The sequence below is a fragment of the Pan troglodytes genome, chromosome 19, assembly GCF_028858775.2.
Source record: "Pan troglodytes isolate AG18354 chromosome 19, NHGRI_mPanTro3-v2.0_pri, whole genome shotgun sequence".
Classification (NCBI taxonomy): domain Eukaryota; kingdom Metazoa; phylum Chordata; class Mammalia; order Primates; family Hominidae; genus Pan; species Pan troglodytes.
The window spans coordinates 12,240,506-12,262,807 of NC_072417.2; the positions used below are offsets into that span (position 1 = coordinate 12,240,506).

The following is a 22,302-nucleotide window of genomic DNA, read 5'->3' on the forward strand; positions in this document are numbered from 1 at the left end:
TGCAGAGGTCCTGCGGAGGAGCTGAAGACAAGTAGGGGACAGTGGGGCTGGAGTGGAGAGAGTGAGCGGGAGGAGGAGTAGGAGTCAGAGAGGAGCTCAGGACAGATCCTTTAGGCTCTAGGGACGCGATAAACACAGTGTTTTTTGTCTTGTCAAGTGTGTCCTTTTTATTTTTTTGAAAGAGTCTCGCTCTGTAGCCCAGGCTGGAGTGCAGCGGTGTGACCTCGGCTCACTGCAACCTCTGCCTCCCGGGTCCAAGCAATTCTCCAGCCTCAGCCTCCCGAGTAGCTGGGATTACAGGCACCCGCCACCACGCACTGCTAATTTTTGTATTTTAGTAGAGACCAGGGTTTGCCATGTTGGTCAGGCTGGTCTCGAACTCCTGACCTCAGGTGATCTGCCCGCCTCGGCCTCCCAGAGTGGTGTGAGCCACTATGCCCTGCAGCACTTGTCAAGTCTTTCTCAGCGTTCCCCTCCTCTCCACTGCAGCTCCTAGTGCCCCAGCCTGGGCCTCGTCTTCACTTCCTGGGAACCCTGACATTGCCTGCTAGGCTCTCCCTGTCTCTGGTCTGGCTGCCTTCACTGTAACCTCCACCCAGCAGGTACCTCTTCAGCACCTCCCATGAACCCAGCAGAACACCAAGCCCTGGGGATGCAGCAACGAACAGGTAGACGCTGCACTCCAGCCTGGGCGACAGAGCAAGACTCCGCCTGAAGAAAAAAAAAAGGACCAGGCCGGGCGCGGTGGCTTACGCCTGTAATCCCAGCACTTTGGGAGGCCGAGGTGGGTGGATCATGAGGTCAGGAGTTCAAGACCAGCCTGGCCAAAATGGTGAAACCCCGTCTCTACTGAAAAATACAAAAATTAGCTGGGTGCAGTGGCGGGCGCCTGTAGTCTCAGCTACTCAGGAGGCTAAGGCAGGATAATTGCTTGACCCCAGGAGGCAGAGGTTGCAGTGAACCGAGATCGCGCCACTGCACTCCAGCCTGGGCGACAGAGCAAGACTCTGCCTCAAAAAAAAGAATAAAAATAAAAAAAAGGACCAGATACAGAAAACAGAAGGAGACGTACTATGAAGGAAATTGGAGAGCTTTTGGGATACTGAATAACTCAGGGTGGCCTTTCCCAGGGGACATTTAGCTGAGAGATAGACAGTATGAAGACCTGACCGTTCAGAAACAGGGGAAGAGGCAGCAGCCCGGGCAAAGGCCCTTGGGGCAGGAAAGGGCTTGGATCACTGGAGAAGCAGAAAGATGGCCAGTGTGACCAGAGTGTGACAAAGTCAGAGAAAACCAGGAAGATGGAGCTGGAGACACAGGCGGGGCCAGATCACGAGGGTCCTCGCAGACCAGAGCAAGGGTTTGGATTTTATTCCAAGTATGAAGGGAAGCTGCTGAAGTGTGTTTTCCTTTACAATTTGTAGTTGAAATATAATATGCAAAGTACACAAGTCTTAACTATATGTAAGCTTAATGAATGTTTCCATGAACCAAATACCGCTGTGCAACCATCACCAGCTCAAGAGACGAACCCTTCTCCCTCCTCCTGACTGCCAGTAACATAGTGGTTCAGCTCAAGAAACAGAACTCTTCTGACTTCCCGTAACATAGCGGGTTTTCTTTTTTGTTTTGTTTTTTGTTGTTTTTTAAGAGACAAGGTCTTTATTATTTTTATTTTTTTTTATTTTTGAGACAGAGTCTTGCTGTCGCCCAGGCTGGAGTGCAGTGGTGCGATCTCGGCTCACTGCAGGCTCTGCCCCCCGGGGTTCATGCCATTCTCCTGCCTCAGCCTCCCTAGCAGCTGGGACTACAGGTGCCCGCCACCTCGCCCGGCTAATTTTTTGTATTTTTAGTGGAGACGGGGTTTCACCGTGTTAGCCAGGATGGTCTCGATCTCCTGACCTCGTGATCCGCCCACCTCGGCCTCCCAAAGTGCTGGGATTACAGGCATGAGCCACCGCGCCCGGCCAAGAGACACGTTCTTGCTCTGTCGCCCTGGCTGGATGGAGTGCCGTGGTGCGATCACAGCTCACGGCAGCCTTGACATCCTGGGCTCAAGCAACCTTCCTGCCTTGGCCTCCCAAATGTTGGGATTATAGGCATGAGCCACTGTGCTTGGCATCTATTCATCTTTAATGTCAAGCAGGCAATTGAATATTTGATCAGGGATAGAATTGTCTATTTGGGGGTATGCAGATGTGCTTCATGTCATGGAACTGCGCCAGGCACGGTGGCTCATGCCTATAATCCCAGCACTTTGGGAGGCCAAGGCAGGCGGATCATAAGGTCAGGAGATCGAGACCATCCGGGCCAACACGGTGAAACCCCGTCTCTACTAAAAATACAAAAATTTAGCCAGGTGTGGTGGTGCGTGCCTGTAGTCCCAGCTACTCAGGGAGGCTGAGACAGGAGAATTGATTGAACCTGGGAGGCAGAGGTTGTAGTGAGCCAAGATCACGCCACTGCACTCCAGCCTGGGCGACATGAGCGAGACTCCGTCTCAAAAATAAACAAAAAAAAAGTCATGGAATTGATGGAAATTGCCTAAGGGGAGATGTAGAAGAAAAGGGGTCTCAGGATCAAGCCAGCAGAGAAGGCAGAAAAGGTAAGGTGTGTGAGGTGGCAGAAAAAGGGAAGAGTGTGGACAGTGAGGGTTTCAAGGAGGAGGAACTGTCTACTGCCTCCTGCCAAGGACAGAGGTGTCCACTGCCAGTTGACATAAGGTCACCCATGAACTTGGTGACAGGAATTTCAGTGGAGAAGTGGCCACAGACACAAGTCTAGAGTTGGGGGAAATGGGAGCCGACACAGCGTAGACAAAAGAGGAAACTGCTCCTTCCAGAGCGGCTCTGAGCGAGCACTGAGAAATGGGCAGTGGCTTTAGGGGATGTGGCGTCAAGGAAGTGTCTTTTAAAGAAGTCGGGGGCCGGGCACGGTGGCTCACGCCTGTAATCCCAGCACTTTGGGAGGCCGAGGCAGGCAGATCACTTGAGGTCAGGAGTTCGAGACCAGCCTGGCTAACACGATGAAACTCCGTCTCTACTAAAAATACAAAAAATTAGCCGGGCACGGTGGCTCATGCCTGTAATCCCAGCACTTTGGGAGGCAGAGGTGGGCAGATCACTTGAGGTCAGGAGTTCGAGACCAGCCTAGCCAACATGGTGAAACCCCATCTCTACTAAAACTACAAAAATTAGCCGGGAGTGGTGGCACGTGCCTGTAATCCCAGCCAGTCAGGAGGCTGAGGCAGGAGAATCACTGGAATCCTGGAGGTGGAGGTGGCAGTGAGCCAAGATGGTACCTCTGCACTCCAGCCTGGGGGACAGAGTGAGACTCCGTCTCAAAAAAAAAAGAAGGTGGGGAAGGATCTTTGAGGGCCGGACACGCTGACCCTGCAGGAGAGGACACATCCTTCTCCCAGGGGTCGGACAAAAGAGAACTCTTCTGTATAATTTATGATTTTAAGATTTTTATTTATTATTATTTTTTATAGAGGCAAGCATTTTTCACCACGTGGCCCAGGCCGGTCTCCAACTCCTGGGCTCAAGTGTGCTGGGATTATAGGCATGAGTCACCACACCTGGCCCAGAAACTTTACTAAGGACTTATTTAAATGATTTGCTTATTTGTGAATAGGTATTTTGTTCACGTGGTTCACAACTCAAAAGCAACAAAAAGCACCCAGTGAAAAGCCTTCCTCTCATTCTGATTTCCAGTCACTGCATTCTAGTCTTGGGATGCAGTGTTTTTCATCTCTTTTTTGTATCCTTTTGGAAATAGTATTCTGCTTTAAAAAGCAAATACAGGCCAGGTATGGTGGCTCACCCCTGTAATCCCAGCACTTTGGGAGGCCGAGGCAGGTGATCACCTAAGGTCAGGAGTTCAAGACCAGCCTGGCCAATATGGTGAAACCCTGTCTGTACCAAAACACAAAAACAAAAACAAAAACAAAAACAAAAATTAGCCGGGCGTGGTGGCGTGCTCCTGTAATCCCAGCTACTCAGGAGGCTGAGGCAGGAGAATCGCTTGAACCTGGGAGGCAGAGGTTGCAGTGAGCCGAGATTGTGCCACTGTACTCCAGCCTGGGCCACAGAGCAAGGTTCCATCTCAAACAAAACAAAACAAAACAAACAAACAAAAAAAAAAACAAAAGCTAATACAAACACATATGCAATAGACAAAACTGTAAATATTTTATTATTTTTATTTTTTTTAGTAGAGACAGGGTTTCACCATGTTGGCCAGGATGGTCTCAAACTCCTGACCTCAGGTGATCCACCCACCTCAGCCTCCCGATAGTTAGGATTACAGGCATGAGCCACCACACCCGGCCTAAAATTGTAAACGTTTTAGAAGAAAGTATAGATGAATCCCTTTGTGATCTTGGGGAAGAAGAGATTTTTTAAAAAAGATACCAAAAGAAGCACAAATTATAAAAGAAAAGATTGAAAATGTTGGTGTTAAAATTAAAAACTTGTTTTAAAACAAGCTTGTGTAACCCATGACCCACAGGCTGCATGTGGCCCAGAAAAGCTTTGACTGCAGCCCAACACAAATTCGTAAACTTTCCTAAAACATTATGAGATTTTTTTTGAGATTTTGTTTTGTTTTGTTTTTTGTTTTTTTAGCTCATTAGGTATCATTAATGTTAGCATATTTTACGTGGGGCCCAAGACAATTCTTCTTCCAATGTGTCTCAGGGGAGCCAAAAGATTGGACACCCCTGCCATAAAAATGAAAAGACAATGGCCGGGCACGGTGGCTCACGCCTGTAATCCCAGCACTTTGGGAGGCTGAGGGGGGCGGGATCACCTGAGGTCAGGAGTTTGAGACAAGCGTGACCAATGTGGTGAAACCCTGTCTCTACTAAAAATACAAAAATTAGCCGGGCATGCTCGTGCACACCTATAGTCCCAACTACTCAGCAGGGTGAGGCAGGAGAACCTCTTGAACCCGGGAAGCGGAGGTTGCAGTGAGCCGAGATTGCACCACTGCACTCCAGCCTGGGTGACAGAGTGAGTCTCCATTGGAAAAAAAAAAAAAAAGAACAGTGTGATACGTTGACCTGAGGTTTAAGAACATGCAAACTGATACTATGTATCACTTAGGGACAAAAACTTACATGGTAAAAGTAAAAAGAAATGTATGAAAATAATAAAAATCAAATTCAAGATGGTGGTTATGGTGATGGGAAAGAACTGAGGCAGAAATATAAGGTTGTCACTATATTGAGACATTTTTCTATCTTTTTTTCTTTTTTCTGTTTTTGAGACGGAGTCTCGCTCTGTCGCCCAGGATGGAGTGCAGTGGTGTGATCTCAGCTCACTGCAACCTCCGCCTCCCAGGTTTAAGTGATTCTCCTGCCTCAGACTCCCAAGTAGCTGGGACTACAGGTGCGCGCCAACACACCTGGGTAATTTTGTTTGTATTTTTAGTAGAGATGGGGTTTCACCGTGTTGGCTAGGCTGGTCTCGAACTCCTGACCTCAGGTGATCCCCCTGCCTCGGTCTCCCAAAGTGCTGGGATAACAAGCGTGAGCCACTGCGCCCAGCTTTGTTTGCATTTTTAGGTGAGATGGGGTTTCACCACGTTGGCCAGGCTGGTCTTGAACTCCTGACCTCAGGTGATGCACCTGCCTCAGTCTCCCAAAGTGCTGGATTACAGGCGTTAGCCCCTGCGCCCGGCCCCTGAAGGAAAATCTAAAGGAAGAGGAAGGTGTGCAAATGTGTGCGCCTTAGGCGTAATGGATGGTGGTGCAGCAGTGGGTTAAAGTTAACACGAGACAGTGATGCAATCACAGAATCCAAATTGAGTGCAGGTCGCTTTAAGAAAGGAGTAGCTGTAATCTGAAGCCTGCTGGACGCTGGATTAGAAGGCAGCAAAAAAAGCTCTGTGCTGGCTGGAGCCCCCTCAGTGTGCAGGCTTAGAGGGACTAGGCTGGGTGTGGAGCTGCAGCGTATCCACAGGTAAAGCAGCTCCCTGGCTGCTCTGATGCCAGGGACGACGGGAGAGGCTCCCCTGGGCTGGGGGGACAGGGGAGAGGCAGGGGCACTCCAGGGAGCAGAAAAGAGGGGTGCAAGGGAGAGGAAATGCGGAGACAGCAGCCCCTGCAATTTGGGCACAAGGGTGAGTGGATGAGAGAGGGCAGAGGGAGCTGGGGGGAGAGGGAGCTGGGGGGACAAGGCCGAAGGCCAGGACCCAGTGATCCCCAAATCCCACTGCACCGACGGAAGAGGCTGGAAAGGCTTTTGAATGAAGTGAGTGGGAAACAGCGGAGGGGCGGTCGTGGGGAGGAAAGGGGAGCTAAGCTGCTGGGTCGGGTCTGAGCAGCACCCCAAGACTGGAGCCCGAGGCAAGGAGGCTCACGGGAGCTGCTTCCACCAAAGGCAGTCAGGAAGGCGGCCGCCCTGCAGCCCAGCCCTGGCCCCTGCTCCCTCGGCTCCCTGCTACTTTTTCAAAATCAGCTGGTGCTGACTGTTAAGGCAATTTCCCAGCACCACCAAACTGCTGGCCTCGGCGCCCTGGCTGAAGGCTGGGATGGAGGACAGCTGGGTCCTTCTAGCCAGCCCCCACCCACTCTCTTTGGCTACATGAGTCAAGGCTGGGAGACCAATGAGGTTGTGGCCTCTGGCAAACAATGACCACTATTTAGGCCGGCAGGTGTATAGGGCATGGGGGCCCAGCTGCCAGTGCTGGAGACAAGGGCCGTCCGAGATGCACCCTTTCTGCTGCCTGCCAAGCCACCAGGAGGGGTAGGTCTCAGCAGGATTCCCAGAAACCCCGCCCCTGTCCAGCCTAGGCCCCCCACCCGGCGTTAGCTAACCCGACGTTAGCCCCCAGGTTCCGTGGGGTTGGGGGGCAGGGAGTCCTATTCTTGGGGCTGCTGCTTCTGGGGTGTGGGGAAGTGCAACTCCACGGCACCCTGGGCTGACTCATTCAGCTTCTAAAGCTTCAGGAAACATTGTTTGGGGCTGGGTCACCATGGGTGGGCCACAGAGGACCCCTCAATCCCCTCCGGAGAGCCAGGGGAGGGGGAGGTGCCCTTCCCCATGCTATCTCCGAGGCCCACTGCCATGTGGCTGAAGGCTGTGCGGTTCTGGGAAGAGGGGGAGGTGGCAGTGGAGGGTGTTTGTCTCCTAACTGGGCTTAATCTGAAACACATGTATTGGCTTGAGTTGATCCGCCTAACGTGGAGGCAAGATCACAAAAGCTTCTGTGTTTCTTGATGTGGGCAATTGTCAGAAAATAAGGCCTGACCTTGGCCCAGCAGGGAGGGTATCTACCTCTCCCTGAGCCCTCCCCCGCCTGCTAGGACGAGAGCGGGGCTTGGATACTGCCCTTTGGACAGGATGGCATCATTGTCTGTGGCTGCAGCCAGCCAGCGGTCGCCTGCTCAGCCCACGAGCAACCACTGTGGACAGGGTATTGCGTGTGTGCTGAGGGGCGTCCATGCAGACCCCCACGCTTGCCCTCTCACTGCCCTTGTAGGGTTTTCAATCATGTCTCCTCTTCCCTTATCCAGATGGCTTGAAGTGGAGGATTCAGACTTGTTAATACTCCGGGTCCCTGTGTCTAGCTCGGGGCCACCTTTGGACCCATGTCCCTTCCCTGCCAGGCTCCCTCACCTCACCTCAGCCTTCCCACATTGGAACAATCATCTACCACCTGATCTGGGGTTTGGGCTTAGATTCTGTAGGGACCAAGACTAAAGTCGCTCCTTCAAGTCCATTTGAATTGTGACTTTAGTTTCCTTAAATACTATGCCAGGATAATGGCCAGGGATGGTGGCTCACGCCTGTACTCCTGGCACTATGGGATGCTGGTGGATCACCTGAGATCAGGATTCCAGGCCAGCCTGGCCAACACGGTGAAACCCCATCTCTACTAAAACATAAAAATTAACCAGGTGTGGTGGCGGGCACCTGTAATCCCAGCTACTCAGGAGACTGAGGCAGGAGAATTGCTTGAACCCGGGAGGTGGAAGTTGCACTGAGCTGAGATCGCGCCACTGCACTTTAGCCTGGGCGACAAGAGTGAAACTCTGTCTCAAAAACAAAAAAAACTATGCCGGGATGAGCCTGTCTCCTCCCTCAATTTCTTACTTGGGCCAGAGGAACTAGAACTAACAACTTCTCTTCTAGCCTTGCCTCCTGTGTACCTCACTGAATTTTTGGTCTCTAATAAACCAGTCTGCAGAGGCTCAGGGGAGGCAGGCTCCTGGCAGCTGGGTGGGGCTGGCCCCAGCCGGGTGGAGACCAGCTGTAGGCCTGGATGGTGGTGAGGCCTCTGTCTTGTGCTGCAGAAAGCTTTTCCTGTTGTCTACACGAAAGTTTTCTCCCTGCACGTCAGGGCAGCCACGTGCAAGAGCAGCTGGCTGGGAACGCGGAGGTCTGCGGCTCGAGGCGGGGTTTAGAAAGAAAACCAGGCTGCTTCCTGCTGCCCGTCCTGCCTTAAGCTGAGTAAACTCAAAGGCAATCTCCTTTCATGCCTCAGGATATTGTCCAGTGGATTATCTGATTTAATTTGAAGGACGAGAGCCAACAATCACACAACGTACTCTGATCCACTTTGTCCTGGGAAGTCAAAAAGTGCGTGTGCTGTGTGGGTGGATGTTTGTGTATATAAACGGATAATGAAGGATGATGTGTAGGGGGCCAGGGCAGGGGAGACGACGCTGTTCAGATTCTACATTTTTTTTCCTTTTTTTTTTTTTTGAAATGGAGTCTTGCTCTGTTGCCCAGCCTGGAGTGCAGTGGCGCGATCTCAGCTCACTGCAACCTCCACCTCCTGGATTCAAGTGATTCTCCTGCCTTAGCCTCCCAAGTAGCTGGGATTACAGGCATGCGCCACCACACCCGGCTAATTTTTGTATTTTTAGTAGAGATGGGGTTTCTCCATGTTGGCCAGGATGGTCTCAAACTCCTGACCTCAGGTGATCTACCCACCTTGGCCTCTCAAAGTGCTGGGATTACAGGTGTGAGCCACTGTGCCTGGCCTTTTTTTTTTTTTTTTTTTTTTGAGATGGAGTTTTCACTCTTGTTGCCCAGGCTGGAGTGCAGTGGTGCGATATTGGCTCACTGCAACCTCCACCTCCCAAGTTCAAGCGATTCTCCAGCCTTAGCCCTCCAAGTAGCTGGGACTACAAGTGTGTGTCACCATGCCTGGCTAATTTATTTTATTTTATTTATTTATTTATTTATTTTTGAGACTAAGTCTTGCTCTGTTGCCCAGGCTGGAGTGCAGTGGCATAATCGGCTCACTGCAACCTCTGCCTCCCGGGTTCAAGTGATTCTCCTGCCTCAGCCTCCTGAGTAACTGGGATTACAGGGGCCTGCCACCACGCCTGGCTAACTTTTTGTATTTTTAGTATAGATGGGGTTTCACCATGTTGGCCAGGCTGGTCTCGAACTCCTGACCTCAGGCTCTCCGCCTGCCTCAGCCTCCCAAAGTGCTGGGATTACAGGCATGAGCCACTGTGCTCGGTAGTTGTTTTATTTTAATAGTAGGTTATTTTATTTCCATTTTACAAGAGAAAAAATGGTGATTTAAAGAGCTACTAAGACACAGCACTGAGACCATGTGTGATGGCATGCGCCTGCAGTCCCAGCTACTCACGAGGCTGAGGCAGGAGGATCACATGAGGTCAGGAGTTCCAGGCTGTGGAGTGCTATGGTTGTGTAGTGAATAGCCACTACACTCCAGCCTGGGCAGCACAGCAAGATCTTGTCTCCCAAAAAAAAAACAAAAAAAAAACCACAGAATTGAAATGTGAACCCAGGCTCTCTGACCCTAGGCCCTGCACTCCTAACCATGGGAGGGAGAGCTCTTGAAAGGGAACTGTGGGAGAAGGGAATGAGCTGCCTTGTGAGGCCACAGAAGTCCAAAGACAGCTTGAGAATTTGGAGGGACAGCAGGTGCCGGACTGGGTGCCTCTATGCTTGGTATCCGGTGATTCCATGGAGGAGACCTGGGTTCTGCCCCATTCTCCTGGGAGGGGTTGCCCAAAGTCTTATCACCGGAGTGGGTCAGCTGCCTCCAGGACAAAGCCTTAGCATACACTTGTGCTGGGCCATACTCCACGTGGAGAAGCCCTGCTGGGGCTGGGGCCCCACTGCTCTGGATCTTTAAAAGCTATTGGTTCAGGGGCCAGGTGTAATGGCTCACGCCTATAACCCTAGCACTTTGGGAGGCTGAAGCGGGTGGATAGCCTGAGGTCAGGAGTTTGAGACAAGCCTGATGAACGTGGTGAAACCCCATCGCTATTAAAAATACAAAAAATTAGCCGGGCATGGTGGCAGGTGCCTGTAATTCCAGCTACTTGGGAGGCTGAGGCGGGAGAATCGCTTGAACCCAGGAGGCGGAGGTTGCAGTGAGCCAAGATCGCTCCACTGTACTCCAGCCTGGGCGACAGAGCCAGATTCTGTTTCAAAAAATAAAATATAAATAAATAAATAAATAAATAAATAAAAGCTTTAGGCTTAAAGGAGGGTCCCCTGATGCAGACAGTGGAACAAAAGCACAAGCTTATGGTATGACTGTGGGCCCTGAGGCAGGGGGAGGGGCGGGAGAACCTTGCTGGGAGGGATGGGCCATCAAGCTGAGGGTCCACTTCTGGGGGCCTGGAGGGGTGAGGGGTGGTCGCTGCAGGGGGTGGGGGAAAGTGACTAGCCCTGCCCAACCCCTGGGTCCTGGCTGGGGTGGCCAGGAAGGGGTAGCGGGGGCAGTGCAGTGTGGGGGGAGAGCGGCTTGCTGCCTCGTTCTTTTCTTGCAGGCCCCAGGATGCAGGCCCTGGTGCTACTCCTCTGCATTGGAGCCCTCCTCGGGCACAGCAGCTGCCAGAACCCTGCCAGCCCCCCGGAGGAGGTCAGTAGGCAGGCGGGGAGAGCGTGGTCAGCATTCCCAGCCCCTCCTTGGCAGGCAGCACGGGAAACAGGACAGGGAACCCGGACCCAGATTCCAGGCCAGGCTTGGGCCTTTATTTCTCTAGGGCTGGAGTTTCTCCAGCAGCAAAACAGAGAGAAAATGTCTTGCCTTGCCTTTCAGGGGATGGAGCAGGGACAAGAATAAGATCCCAAAAGAGTAAAAATCTGAAGCACTTTTAACAAGTCCAGGGCAATTCTCCTGCCTCAGCTTCCCAAGCAGCTGGGATTACAGGCATGCACCACCAAGCCCGGCTCATTTTGTATTTTTAGTAGAGACGGGGTTTCTCCATGTTGGTCAGGCTGGTCTCGAACTCCCGACCTCAAGTGATTCTCCTGCCTCGGCCTCCCAAAGTGCCGGGATGACAGGTGTGAGCCACCGCACCTGGCCAGGATCTTTTCTCATTACCTTGTCTTCCTAGTGGGGGCTCCACTGAGCAGGTCATGTTCCCCGACATTTGTTTGGATACTGACCAGGCTGTGGCAGGGAGTGAGGGTATGGAGTGACCTCTCTCCTGCCCAGAAAGGGCGCAGCTGGGTTCCCAAGGCAGATACAGGCACATGGAGGGAAGCCTGGGCCATATGAGTGTTATGGGGTGAGTGTTGGCGGAGGCCCACCCTTGAGGGACAAGAGCAGCTGGGCATCTTGGCGAGAGCCCTGGACTTTCGTGAGGTCAGAGTATGAATTCTGCGTCTCCCTCCTCCTAGCTTTGTGACCCTAGATAACCCTTACCTCAGTCTTTGCTTCCTTGCCTATGAAATGGGATAAAAACACCCATTCTACAGGGCCATGTGGCCACTCATTTATTTCTCATCTACCAAACACCTACTCGACAGGGGCTGGCAATGGGTGGAAATAAAAACTCAGTTCTGCCGGGTGCGGTGGCTCACGCCTGTAATCCCAGCAGTGTGGGAGGCGGAGCAGGACGATCCCTTGAATCCAGGAGTTTGAGACAAGCATGGGCAACATAGTGAGACCCCCGTCTCTACAAAAAAGCAAAAATTACCAGGCGTGGTGGCAAGTGCTTGTGGTACTACCTACTTGGGAAGCTGAGGTGGGAGGCTCACTTGAGCCCAGGAGATTAAGACTGCAGTGAGGGGCCGGGCGCGGTGGCTCACGCCTGTAATCCCAGCACTTTGGGAGGCCGAGGTGGGTGGATCATGAGGTCAGGAGATCGAGACCATCCTGGCTAACACGGTGAAACCCCGTCTCTACTAAAAATACAAAAAATTAGCTGGGTGTGGTGGGGGGCGCCTGTAGTCCCAGCTACTCGGGAGGCTGAGGCAGGAGAATGGCGTGAACCTGGGAGACAGAGGTTGCAGTGAGCTGAGCTCGCACCACTGCACTCCAGCCTGGGCGACAGAGCGAGACTCCGTCTCAAAAAAAAAAAAAAAAAAAAAAAAAAGAAAAACTGAGTTCTTTTTTTTAACTTTCTTTTTTTAGAGACAGAGTCTCACTCCATCACCCACGCTGGAGTACGGTGGTGTGATCTTGGCTCACTGCAATCTTGGCCTCCTGAGTTCAACCAATTCTCATGCCTCAGCCTCCCAAATAGCTGGGACCACAGGCATGTGCCACCACGCCCAGCTAATTTTTTGGGTATTTTTAGTAGAGATGGGGCCTCACCATGTTGCTCAGGTTGGTCTGAAACTCCTGAGCTCAAGTGATCCATCTTCCTCGGCCTGCCAAAGTGCTGGGATTATAGGCATAAGCCACTGCACCTGGCTCCCAATTTTTACATTTATATTTATTTTTATTTACTTATTTATTTTTTGAGACAGGGTCTCTGTCACCCAGGCTGGAGTACAGTGGCATTATCTCAGCTCACTGCAACCTCTGCCTCCTGGGTTCAAGTGAATCTCGTGCCTCAGCCTCCCGAGTAGCTGGGATTACAGGCATGCGCCACCATGCCCCGTTAATTTTTTTGTATTTTTAGTAGAGACGGGTTTCACCATGTTGCCCAGGATGGTCTCGAACTCCTGACCTCAAGTGATTCACCCACCTTAGCCTCCCAAAGTGCTGGGATTATAGGTGTGAGCCACTCAGCTGACGGTTTTTAAAAAGTGGGTCATGGGGCCGGGCGCAGTGGCTCACGCCTGTAATCCCAGCACTTTGGTAGACCGAGGCGGGTGGATCACAAGGTCAGGAGATCGAGACCATCCTGGCTAACACGGTGAAACCCCGTCTCTACTAAAAATATAAAAAATTACCCAGGCATGGTGGTGGGTGCCTGTAGTCCCAGCTACTCGGGAGGCTGAGGCAGGAGAATGGCGTGAACCTGGGAGGTGGAGCTTGCAGTGAGCAGAGATCACGCCACTGTACTCCAGCCTGGGCGACAGAGCGAGACTCCGTCTCAAAAAAAAAAAAAAAAAAGTGGGTCATAGGTTTCGGCTTATAGGTCACAAGTGTTTAAACCTGGCCATGAGGCCAGGCGCAGTGGCGCATGCCTGTAATCCCAGCCAATTGGGAGGCTAAGGCAGGAAAATCGCTTGAACCGGGGAGGTGGAGGTTGCAGTGAGCTGAGATAGCGCCACTGAACTCTAGCCTGGGTGACACAGTAAGACTCTGTCTCAAATAAAAAAAAACAGCTAATCTCTCTTCTGCGCTGTCTCTCCGCAGAGAGCTCATGCGTGATCAGGGAATAAAACTCATTCCCGTTTTAGGCCAAACACAGAAAAATTAGGAAGGACAGCCCCAAGGGGCCAGAACCACCACCCTACACAAAGCCATGAGGAGACAGTCAGTCCCTGTGCATCTCTGCGAGTCCCTGAACTCAAACCCAAGACTTCCTGTCTCCTGCCAGGGCTCCCCAGACCCCGACAGCACAGGGGCGCTGGTGGAGGAGGAAGATCCTTTCTTCAAAGTCCCCGTGAACAAGCTGGCAGCGGCTGTCTCCAACTTCGGCTATGACCTGTACCGGGTGCGATCCAGCATGAGCCCCACGACCAACGTGCTCCTGTCTCCTCTCAGTGTGGCCACGGCCCTCTCGGCCCTCTCGCTGGGTGAGTGCTCAGATGCAGGAAGCCCCAGGCAGACCTGGAGAGGCCCCCTGTGGCCTCTGCGTAAATGTGGCTGAGTTTATTGACATTTCAGCTCAGGGAGGGGTGAAGTAGCACCAGGGGCCTGGCCTGGGGGTCCCAGCTGTGTAAGCAGGAGCTCAGGGGCTGCACACACACGATTCCCCAGCTCCTCGGCCTGGGGGGCCCCAGCAGTGCAGGCGGGAGCTCAGGGGCTGCACGCACACAATTCCCCAGCTCCCCGAAAGGGGCTGGGCACCACTGACATGGCGCTTGGCCTCAGGGTTCGCTTATTGACACAGTGACTTCAAGGCACATTCTTGCATTCCTTAACCAAGCCGGTGCTAGCCTAGGTTCCTGGGATGTAACTGCAAACAAGCAGGTGTGGGCTTGCCCTCACCAAGGACACAGCTGGGTTCACAGGGGAACTAATACCAGCTCACTACAGAATAGTCTTTTTTTTTTTTTTTTTCTTTCTGAGACGGAGTCTCGCTTTGTCGCCAAGGCTGGAGTGCAGTGGTGCGATCTCAGCTCACCGCAACCTCTGCCTCCCGGGTTCAAGGAATTCTCCTGCCTCAGCCTCCAGAGTAGCTGGGATTACAGGCACCTGTCATCATGCCCAGCTAATTTTTGTATTTTTAGTAGACACGGGGTTTCACCATGTTGCCTAGGCTGGTCTCAAACTCCCGGGCTCAAGCAATCCACCCGCCTTGGCCTCCCAAAGTGCTGGGATTACAGGCGTGAGCCACCGCGCCTGGCCAGAATAATCTTAAGGGCTATGATGGGAGAAGTACAGGGACTGGTACCTCTCACTCCCTCACTCCCACCTTCCAGGCCTGATGCCTTTAACCTACTTCAGGAAAATCTCTAAGGATGAAAATTCCTTGGCCACCTAGATTGTCTTGAAGATCAGCCTACTTGGGCTCTCAGCAGACAAAAAAAGATGAGTATAGTGTCTGTGTTCCGGGAGGGGGCTTGATTTGGGGCCCTGGTGTGCAGTTATCAACGTCCACATCCTTGTCTCTGGCAGGAGCGGAGCAGCGAACAGAATCCATCATTCACCGGGCTCTCTACTATGACTTGATCAGCAGCCCAGACATCCATGGTACCTACAAGGAGCTCCTTGACACGGTCACTGCCCCCCAGAAGAACCTCAAGAGTGCCTCCCGGATCGTCTTTGAGAAGAGTGAGTCGCCTTTGCAGCCCAAGCTGCCTGAGGCATGTGGGCTTCATGCTGCAGGCTGGGGGGGGGGGGGTCTTTTTTTTTTTTTTTTTTTTTTTTTGAGACGGAGTCTCGCTGTGTCGCCCAGGCTGGAGTGCAGTGGCGCGATCTTGGCTCACTGCAAGCTCCGCCTCCCGGGTTCACACCATCCTCCTGCCTCAGCCTCCCGAGTAGCTGGGACTGCAGGCGCCCGGCTAATCTTTTTTGTATTTTTAGCAGAGATGGGGTTTCACTGTGTTTGCCAGGATGGTCTCGATCTCCTGACCTGGTGTTCTGCCTGCCTCGGCCTCCCAAAGTGCTGGGATTACAGGTGTGAGCCACCGCGCTCGGCCCGTTTCTAAACAATAGATCATGTGTGCTCAGGCCTGGCCTGGCACTGGTGTGGAGGAAGGGCCCGTGAGCCCAAAGAGGCTCAGAAAGAGGAAGTGGGCTGCAGCAGACGGTGGGAGGGGCAGGGAGGGCAGTGGCGCGATGTGGGGAATCTGCTGCCCCCCTGGCCAGTGCCTGGGGATGCCAGCAGAAGTCCTGGCAAGTCACAGGAAGATGCTGGCTGGGAAGTCAGGGCCTGCTGAGCGGTAAACCAGAACCCGAGCCTGGCAGGCTCTCAAAGACGGGATGCTTGTCGTTGAGTCTCATACGCTAACCTCTGCTCCGCCTCTTCTCAGAGCTGCGCATAAAATCCAGCTTTGTGGCACCTCTGGAAAAGTCATATGGGACCAGGCCCAGAGTCCTGACGGGCAACCCTCGCTTGGACCTGCAGGAGATCAACAACTGGGTGCAGGCGCAGATGAAAGGGAAGCTCGCCAGGTCCACAAAGGAAATTCCCGATGAGATCAGCATTCTCCTTCTCGGTGTGGCGCACTTCAAGGGTGAGCGCGTCTCCAATTCCTTTTCATTTATTTTACTGTATTTTAACTAATTAATTAATTTGATGGAGTCTTACTCTGTAGCCCTAACTGGAGTGCAGTGGTGCGATCTCAGCTCAATGCAACCTCCGCCTCCCAGGTTCAAGCAATTCTTGTGCCTCAGCCTCCCGAGTAGCTGGGATTACAGGGATGTACCACCACTCCCGGCTAATTTTTTATATTTAATAGAGATGGGGTTTCACCATGTTGGCCAGGCTGGTCTCGAACTCCTGAGCTCAGGTGGTCTGCCCGCCTCAGCCTCCCAAAGTGCTAGGATTACAAGCTTCAGCCACCACGCCCAGCCCTTTTTATTTTTAAATTAAGAGACAGGGTGTTGCCATGATGCCCAGGCTGGTCTCGAACTCCTGGGCTCAAGTAATCCTCCCACCTTGGCCTCCCAAAGTGCTGGGATTACAGGCATGAGCCACTGCGCCCGGCCCTTTTACATTTATTTATTTATTTTTTGAGACAGAGTCTTGCTCTGTCACCCAGGCTGGAGTGCAGTGGCGCGATCTCGGCTCACTGCAAGCTCTGCCTTCCAGGTTCACACCATTCTCCTGCCTCGACCTCCCGAGTAGCTGGGATTACAGGCGTGAGCCACCGCGCCCGGCCCTTTTACATTTATTTATTTATTTTTTGAGACAGAGTCTTGCTCTGTCACCCAGGCTGGAGTGCAGTGGCGCGATCTCGGCTCACTGCAAGCTCTGCCTTCCAGGTTCACACCATTCTCCTGCCTCGACCTCCCGAGTAGCTGGGACTACAGGCGCCCACCACTGCGCCCTACTAATTTTTTGTATTTTTAGTAGAGACGGGGTTTCACCGTGGTCCCGATCTCCTGACCTCGTGATCCACCCGCCTCAGCCTCCCAAAGTGCTGGGATTACAGGCGTGAGCCACCGCGCCCGGCCCTTCTACATTTATTTTTAAATTAAGAGACAGGTTGTCACTATGATGCCGAGGCTGGTCTCGAACTCCTGAGCTGAAGTGATCCTCCCACCTCGGCCTCCCAAAATGCTGGGATTACCAACTTTCCACTTCTTGTTTGACCAAGGATGGATGGCAGACATCAGAGGGGGCTTGGAAAGGGAGGTGTCAAAGACCTTGCCCAGCATGGAGTCTGGGTCACAGCTGGGGGAGGATCTGGGAACTGTGCTTGCCTGAAGCTTATCTGCTTGTCATCAAATCCAAGGCAAGGCGTGAATGTCTATAGAGAGACTTGTGGAGACAGACGAGCAGAGAGGGAGGAAGAATGAACACTGGGTCTGTTTGGGGCTTTCCCAGCTTTTGAATCAGACAAGATTATTTATTTATTTAAGATGGAGTCTCATTCTGTTGCCCAGGCTGGAGTGCAGTGGTGCCATCTTGGCTCACTACAGCCTCCCCACCTCCCAGGTTCAAGTGCTTCTCCTGCCTCAGCCTCCCGAGTAGTTGGGATTACAGGCGCCCGCCACCACACCCAGCTAATTTTTGTATTTTCAGTAGAGATGGGGTTTCACCATGCTGGCCAGGCTGTTCTCGAAAACTCCTGAGCTCAGATGATCCGCCTGCCTCGGCCTCCCACAGTGCTGGGATTACAGGCGTGAGCCACTGCGCTGGCCAAATCAGACAAGGTTTAAATCCCAGCTCTGCCTGTACTAGCTGAGGAACTCTGCACACATTTCATAACTTTTCTGGGCCTACGTTCTCACCTTTAACATGAGGATAATATACCTACTTCATAGACACCTTTTTATGTTGTCTCCAAGTTTTCTAACAGCTCTATTTCTGTACCCAAGACATGGCAGGTGGCCAACGACATCCTTCTAGGCTGTGGTGATGTGTTTGGAGCTTGTTCCACAGGCCTAGTGTGGGGCCAGCCCTTTTCAGATAAGGCCTTGTGCGGTAGCCTGGGGTAGGGGGAGGGGTTGGGCAAACTCTCCCTTAAAACACTTTGTAACCATCTGAGGCACCAGCAAGAGTGGCCCCCGAGTTTGGAGAAAATCCGAACGGCTTCCTACTTCAAGCACGGATCTCTAGTGAGTGAAGGAACAGCTCTGGGTCCAGGATATTATAGCTCACATTAAACTAAAGGGGCTCGGCCATCAGCTGGCTTCCAGAGCGTCAGCCAGTTACTTCACCTCTTTGGCTTTGGCCTGTTTTCAGCTACAAGAGGACGTAATCCAGAGGACCTCAGAGGTCCTTCCCAGCTCAGACCTTCTTTGACTGTCTCCAAGAGACACTGCTGTAGGAGTGCACACCAGTTTACTTTTCTTTCGTTTTTGAGATGGAGTTTCGCTCTTTTTGCCTAGGCTGGAGTGCTGTGGTGTGATCTCAGCTCACTGCAACCTCTGGCTCCCAGGTTCAAGTGATTCTCCTGTCTCTGCCTCCCGAGTAGCTAGGATTACAGACAACCACCACTGCACCCGGCTAGTTTTTGTATTTTTAGTAGAGACAGGGTTTCACCATGTTGGCCAGGCTGGTCTCGAACTCCTGACCTCAGATGATCCACCAGCCTTGGCCTCCCAAAGTGCTGAGATTACAGGTGTGAGGCACCACACCCGGCCATTTTTGTATTTTTAGTAGAGACGGGGTTTTGCCATCTTGGCCACGCTGGTCTCAAACTCCTGACCTCAAGTGATCTGCCCACCTTGGCCTCCCGAAGTGCTGGGACTACAGGCATGAGTCACTGTGCCCGTCCATTTTTGTATTTTTAGGACAGACAGCGTTTTGTCATGTTGGCCAGGCTGGTCTCAAACTTCTGACCTCAAGTGATCCACCCACCCCGGCCTCCCAATATGCTGGGATTCCAGGTGTGAGTCACCACGCCTGGCTACCACTTTACTTTTCCTGCAGGCTATCACAGAACGTGTACAATCTAGAGAGTCTAATCAACCAAATCAACATCTTGGCATCGGAGTTTGCTGGTGAAGGGTACTCGGGGTCCTGGAAATAACTGTAGGCTCCAAGCCACACACACTGAGATAGGCCTATTCCCTGAGGCCTCATAGCCCCTGACAGCTAAGCTCCCTTGAGTTGGGCAATTTTCAACAACGTGCTCTGGGGACACAGCATGGCGCCACTGTCTTTCTGGTCTCCTGGGGCTCAGACTATGTCATTCATTTCTTTCCAGGGCAGTGGGTAACAAAGTTTGACTCCAGAAAGACTTCCCTCGAGGATTTCCACTTGGATGAAGAGAGGACAGTGAGGGTCCCCATGATGTCGGACCCTAAGGCTGTTTTACGCTATGGCTTGGATTCAGATCTCAGCTGCAAGGTCTGTAGGGATAGGGGCAGGGTGGAGGGTGGGTGGAGGGAGAGGATAGAGAAGCAAAACAGGGTAGTGGGAATAAAAGGACCTTTGAGATCCGACAGCTGTCTACATTTCGCCTGCTGTGTGACTCTGAGCAGGTTAATAACATCTCTGAGCTTTCCTCCTCTTAAGATGGGGCAGGGGATCGTTACCAACACTTACCCTCCCAGGGTTTGTTGTAAGGACGAATAAGGTAATAGGAAATGGGCCCTCAGATTGGGCACCCACGTTTGTTCTCTTTCTTGAGACTCCTATTTCTAGAATTTAAAGCCAAACTTTGAAAAATAATGACAAACTCCAAATCGTTGGCATCTTTTTTTTTTTTTTTTTTTGGAGACAGAGTCTCGCTCTGTCGGCCAGGCTGGAGTGCAGTGGCACGATCTCGGCTCATCACGACCTCCGCCCCGCTGGGTTAAAGCGATTCTCTTGCCTCAGCCTCCTGAGTAGCTGGGATTACAGGCGTGTGCCACCATGCCTGGCTAATTTTGTACAGACGGGGTTTCTCCATGTTGGTCAGGCTGGTCTCGAACTCCCAAACTCAGGTGATCCGCCTGCCTCGGTCTCCCAAAACACAGGGATTCCAGGCATGAGCCACCACGCTCGGCCAATTGTTGGCATTCTAAGGCTTTCAGTGTACCTGACTTCTTTTAGTTCTAAGTCTGTAACTGTTAACCTTTCTTGGGCCATGGCTATCACACGGATCTCTCTGGGAATCTGACGACAGTGCCTCAAACCCGGGGGAGCACCGCCAGGTGTGCGCACACGTTTCTGTCAACGATTTCGGAGACTCTTGGGATCCCTGACACCATCTGTTCCATGGACCTTAGGTTAAGAGCCTCTGTTCAAAGGAGGCTTTTGCTCTTGGTGGGTGGATGGGGTGAAGTCTCCAAGCCCTCTTACGGCCCCTTTGGTATTCCTATCCCCGGTTCTCCCTGTCTTAGTCCAGTGCTCTCTATTTAACAAATGAGCGGTAAATGTTGGCCGATGGACTTTGGGAGAAAATAAAGACCTGAAATTCAATTCTAGCTCCTTAAACCACAGGAGAACATTCTTTCAGCAGACAACTTCAGTTGGTGTTAGGCCAAGATAAGAAAGGCCAACAGCATCCTTTCTGAAGAAACCTCAGGAGATGGCTCACTGCCAGAAAGCTATAACCTGGAAGGGGAATTGTTAAATAGATGAGGGGCTGGATGAAGGACGAGACCAGGGCCCCGCCACGGGAGAGGGAAGGCAGCTCCTGGCTGTGTCTGTCCCCGGCTTTTGGGCTCTGAAGGACTAACCACGTGCTTTCTCACTTGTCTCAGATTGCCCAGCTGCCCTTGACCGGAAGCACGAGTATCATCTTCTTCCTGCCCCTGAAAGTGACCCAGAATTTGACCTTGATAGAGGAGAGCCTCACCTCTGAGTTCATTCATGACATAGACCGAGAACTGAAGACCGTGCAGGCGGTCCTGACCGTCCCCAAGCTGAAGCTGAGTTACGAAGGCGAAGTCACCAAGTCCCTGCAGGAGATGAGTATGTCTGAAGACCCTTTTGCTCTTGGTGGGTGGGTGGGGTGGGGCAGGGTCTTTGGGCCTTCCACTGTGCTAAGCAGAACGCAAGGGCTCCACGGGCTTGTAGGGGGGCCGTGGATAAGTCCTTAATCCTCATCGTGCCAGAAGGGAAGGCTGAACTGCCTTCTCTCATCAGACTCATTCCTCAGCCTCAGGAGCAGACCTCCCTAACAGGCGCTCACAACACTGCCTCTCAAGACGAGTCTGTCTGACCTGTTTTCTCATCTTGACCTAACTTGCTAAGTGCTCCTGGGCAAGTCACTCCACCCTCGGTCAGCTCAGACCTCTTCAGGCCTCAGAGAAAGTCAACAGTGCTGCGCCATCCCAGCTTGCTTGCAAAGGGATCCCTTGGTTGGGGTGTTGGGGAAGGCAGGGTTTTAACGGAAATCTCTCTCCATCTCTACAGAGCTGCAATCCTTGTTTGATTCACCAGACTTTAGCAAGATCACAGGCAAACCCATCAAGCTGACTCAGGTGGAACACCGGGCTGGCTTCGAGTGGAACGAGGATGGGGCGGGAACCACCCCCAGCCCAGGGCTGCAGCCTGCCCACCTCACCTTCCCGCTGGACTATCACCTTAACCAGCCTTTCATCTTCGTACTGAGGGACACAGACACAGGGGCCCTTCTCTTCATTGGCAAGATTCTGGACCCCAGGGGCACCTAATACCCCAGTTTAATATTCCAATACCCTAGAAGAAAACCCGAGGGACAGCAGATTCCACAGGACACGAAGGCTGCCCCTGTAAGGTTTCAATGCATAAAATAAAAGAGCTTTATCCCTAACTTCTGTTACTTCGTTCCTCCTCCTATTTTGAGCTATGCGAAATATCATATGAAGAGAAACAGCTCTTTAGGAATTTGGTGGTCCTCTACTTCTAGCCTGGTTTTATCTAAACACTGCAGGAAGTCACCGTTTATAAGAACTCTTAGTTAGCTGTGGTGGATAATGCACGGACAGCTGCTCTGCTCTGGGGGTGTTTCTGTACTAGGATCAGCGATCCTCCCGGGAGGCCATTTCCTGCCCCCATAATCAGGGAAGCATGCTCGTAAGCAACACATGGACAGATAGGAGAGGCCATTTGTAACTTAAGGAAATGGACCCGATACGTAAAGATTCTGAACATATTCTTTGGAAGGAGGTATGCCTATTTTACAAAGTACAGCCGGGTGCGGTGGCTCACACCTGTAATCCCAGCACTTTGGGAGGCCGAGGCGGGCGGATCACCTGAGGTCAGGAGTTTGAGACCAGCCTGACCAACATGGAGAAACCCCATCTGTACTAAAAATACAAAATTAGCAGGGTGTGGTGGTGCATGCCTGTAGTCCCAGCTACTCGGGAGGCGGAGGCAGGAGAATCACTTGAACCCGGGAGGCGGAGGTTGCAGTGAGCCGAGAT

At 52.3% G+C, this 22,302-nt stretch overlaps 1 protein-coding gene across 7 annotated transcripts; it reads left to right on the forward strand.

Annotated features, from left to right (window-relative positions):
* Positions 1 to 5,757: 5,757 nt before the first annotated feature.
* Positions 5,758 to 21,689, forward strand: SERPINF1 (serpin family F member 1). 7 transcript variants are annotated; one of them, XM_009431553.5, is made up of 9 exons: positions 5,845 to 5,966; positions 8,494 to 8,588; positions 10,772 to 10,863; positions 13,724 to 13,922; positions 14,968 to 15,123; positions 15,825 to 16,028; positions 19,173 to 19,315; positions 20,656 to 20,866; positions 21,311 to 21,689. In XM_009431553.5, the coding sequence occupies exons 3-9, from the start codon at positions 10,780 to 10,782 to the stop codon at positions 21,568 to 21,570; spliced, it is 1,257 nt and encodes a 418-aa protein (XP_009429828.3). In that variant the 5' UTR covers positions 5,845 to 5,966; positions 8,494 to 8,588; positions 10,772 to 10,779; the 3' UTR covers positions 21,571 to 21,689. The 7 variants fall into 7 exon arrangements, with proteins under 7 accessions (XP_001155004.3, XP_063654242.1, XP_009429828.3 ...); XM_054669929.2 differs by lacking the exon at positions 5,845 to 5,966 and adding an exon at positions 6,653 to 6,752; XM_001155004.6 differs by lacking the exon at positions 8,494 to 8,588 and having other exon boundaries at positions 5,758 to 5,966.
* Positions 21,690 to 22,302: the final 613 nt, after the last annotated feature.

Excerpts from the sequence above, each read along its gene's own strand:
- SERPINF1 (XM_001155004.6), top strand. The coding sequence starts at position 10,780 with ATGCAGGCCCTGGTGCTACTCCTCTGCATTGGAGCCCTCCTCGGGCAC. Across the intron at positions 13,923-14,967 it reads CCTCTCGGCCCTCTCGCTGG|GAGCGGAGCAGCGAACAGAA; the intron begins GTGAGTGCTCAG and ends TGTCTCTGGCAG. Across the intron at positions 20,867-21,310 it reads CAAGTCCCTGCAGGAGATGA|AGCTGCAATCCTTGTTTGAT; the intron begins GTATGTCTGAAG and ends CCATCTCTACAG.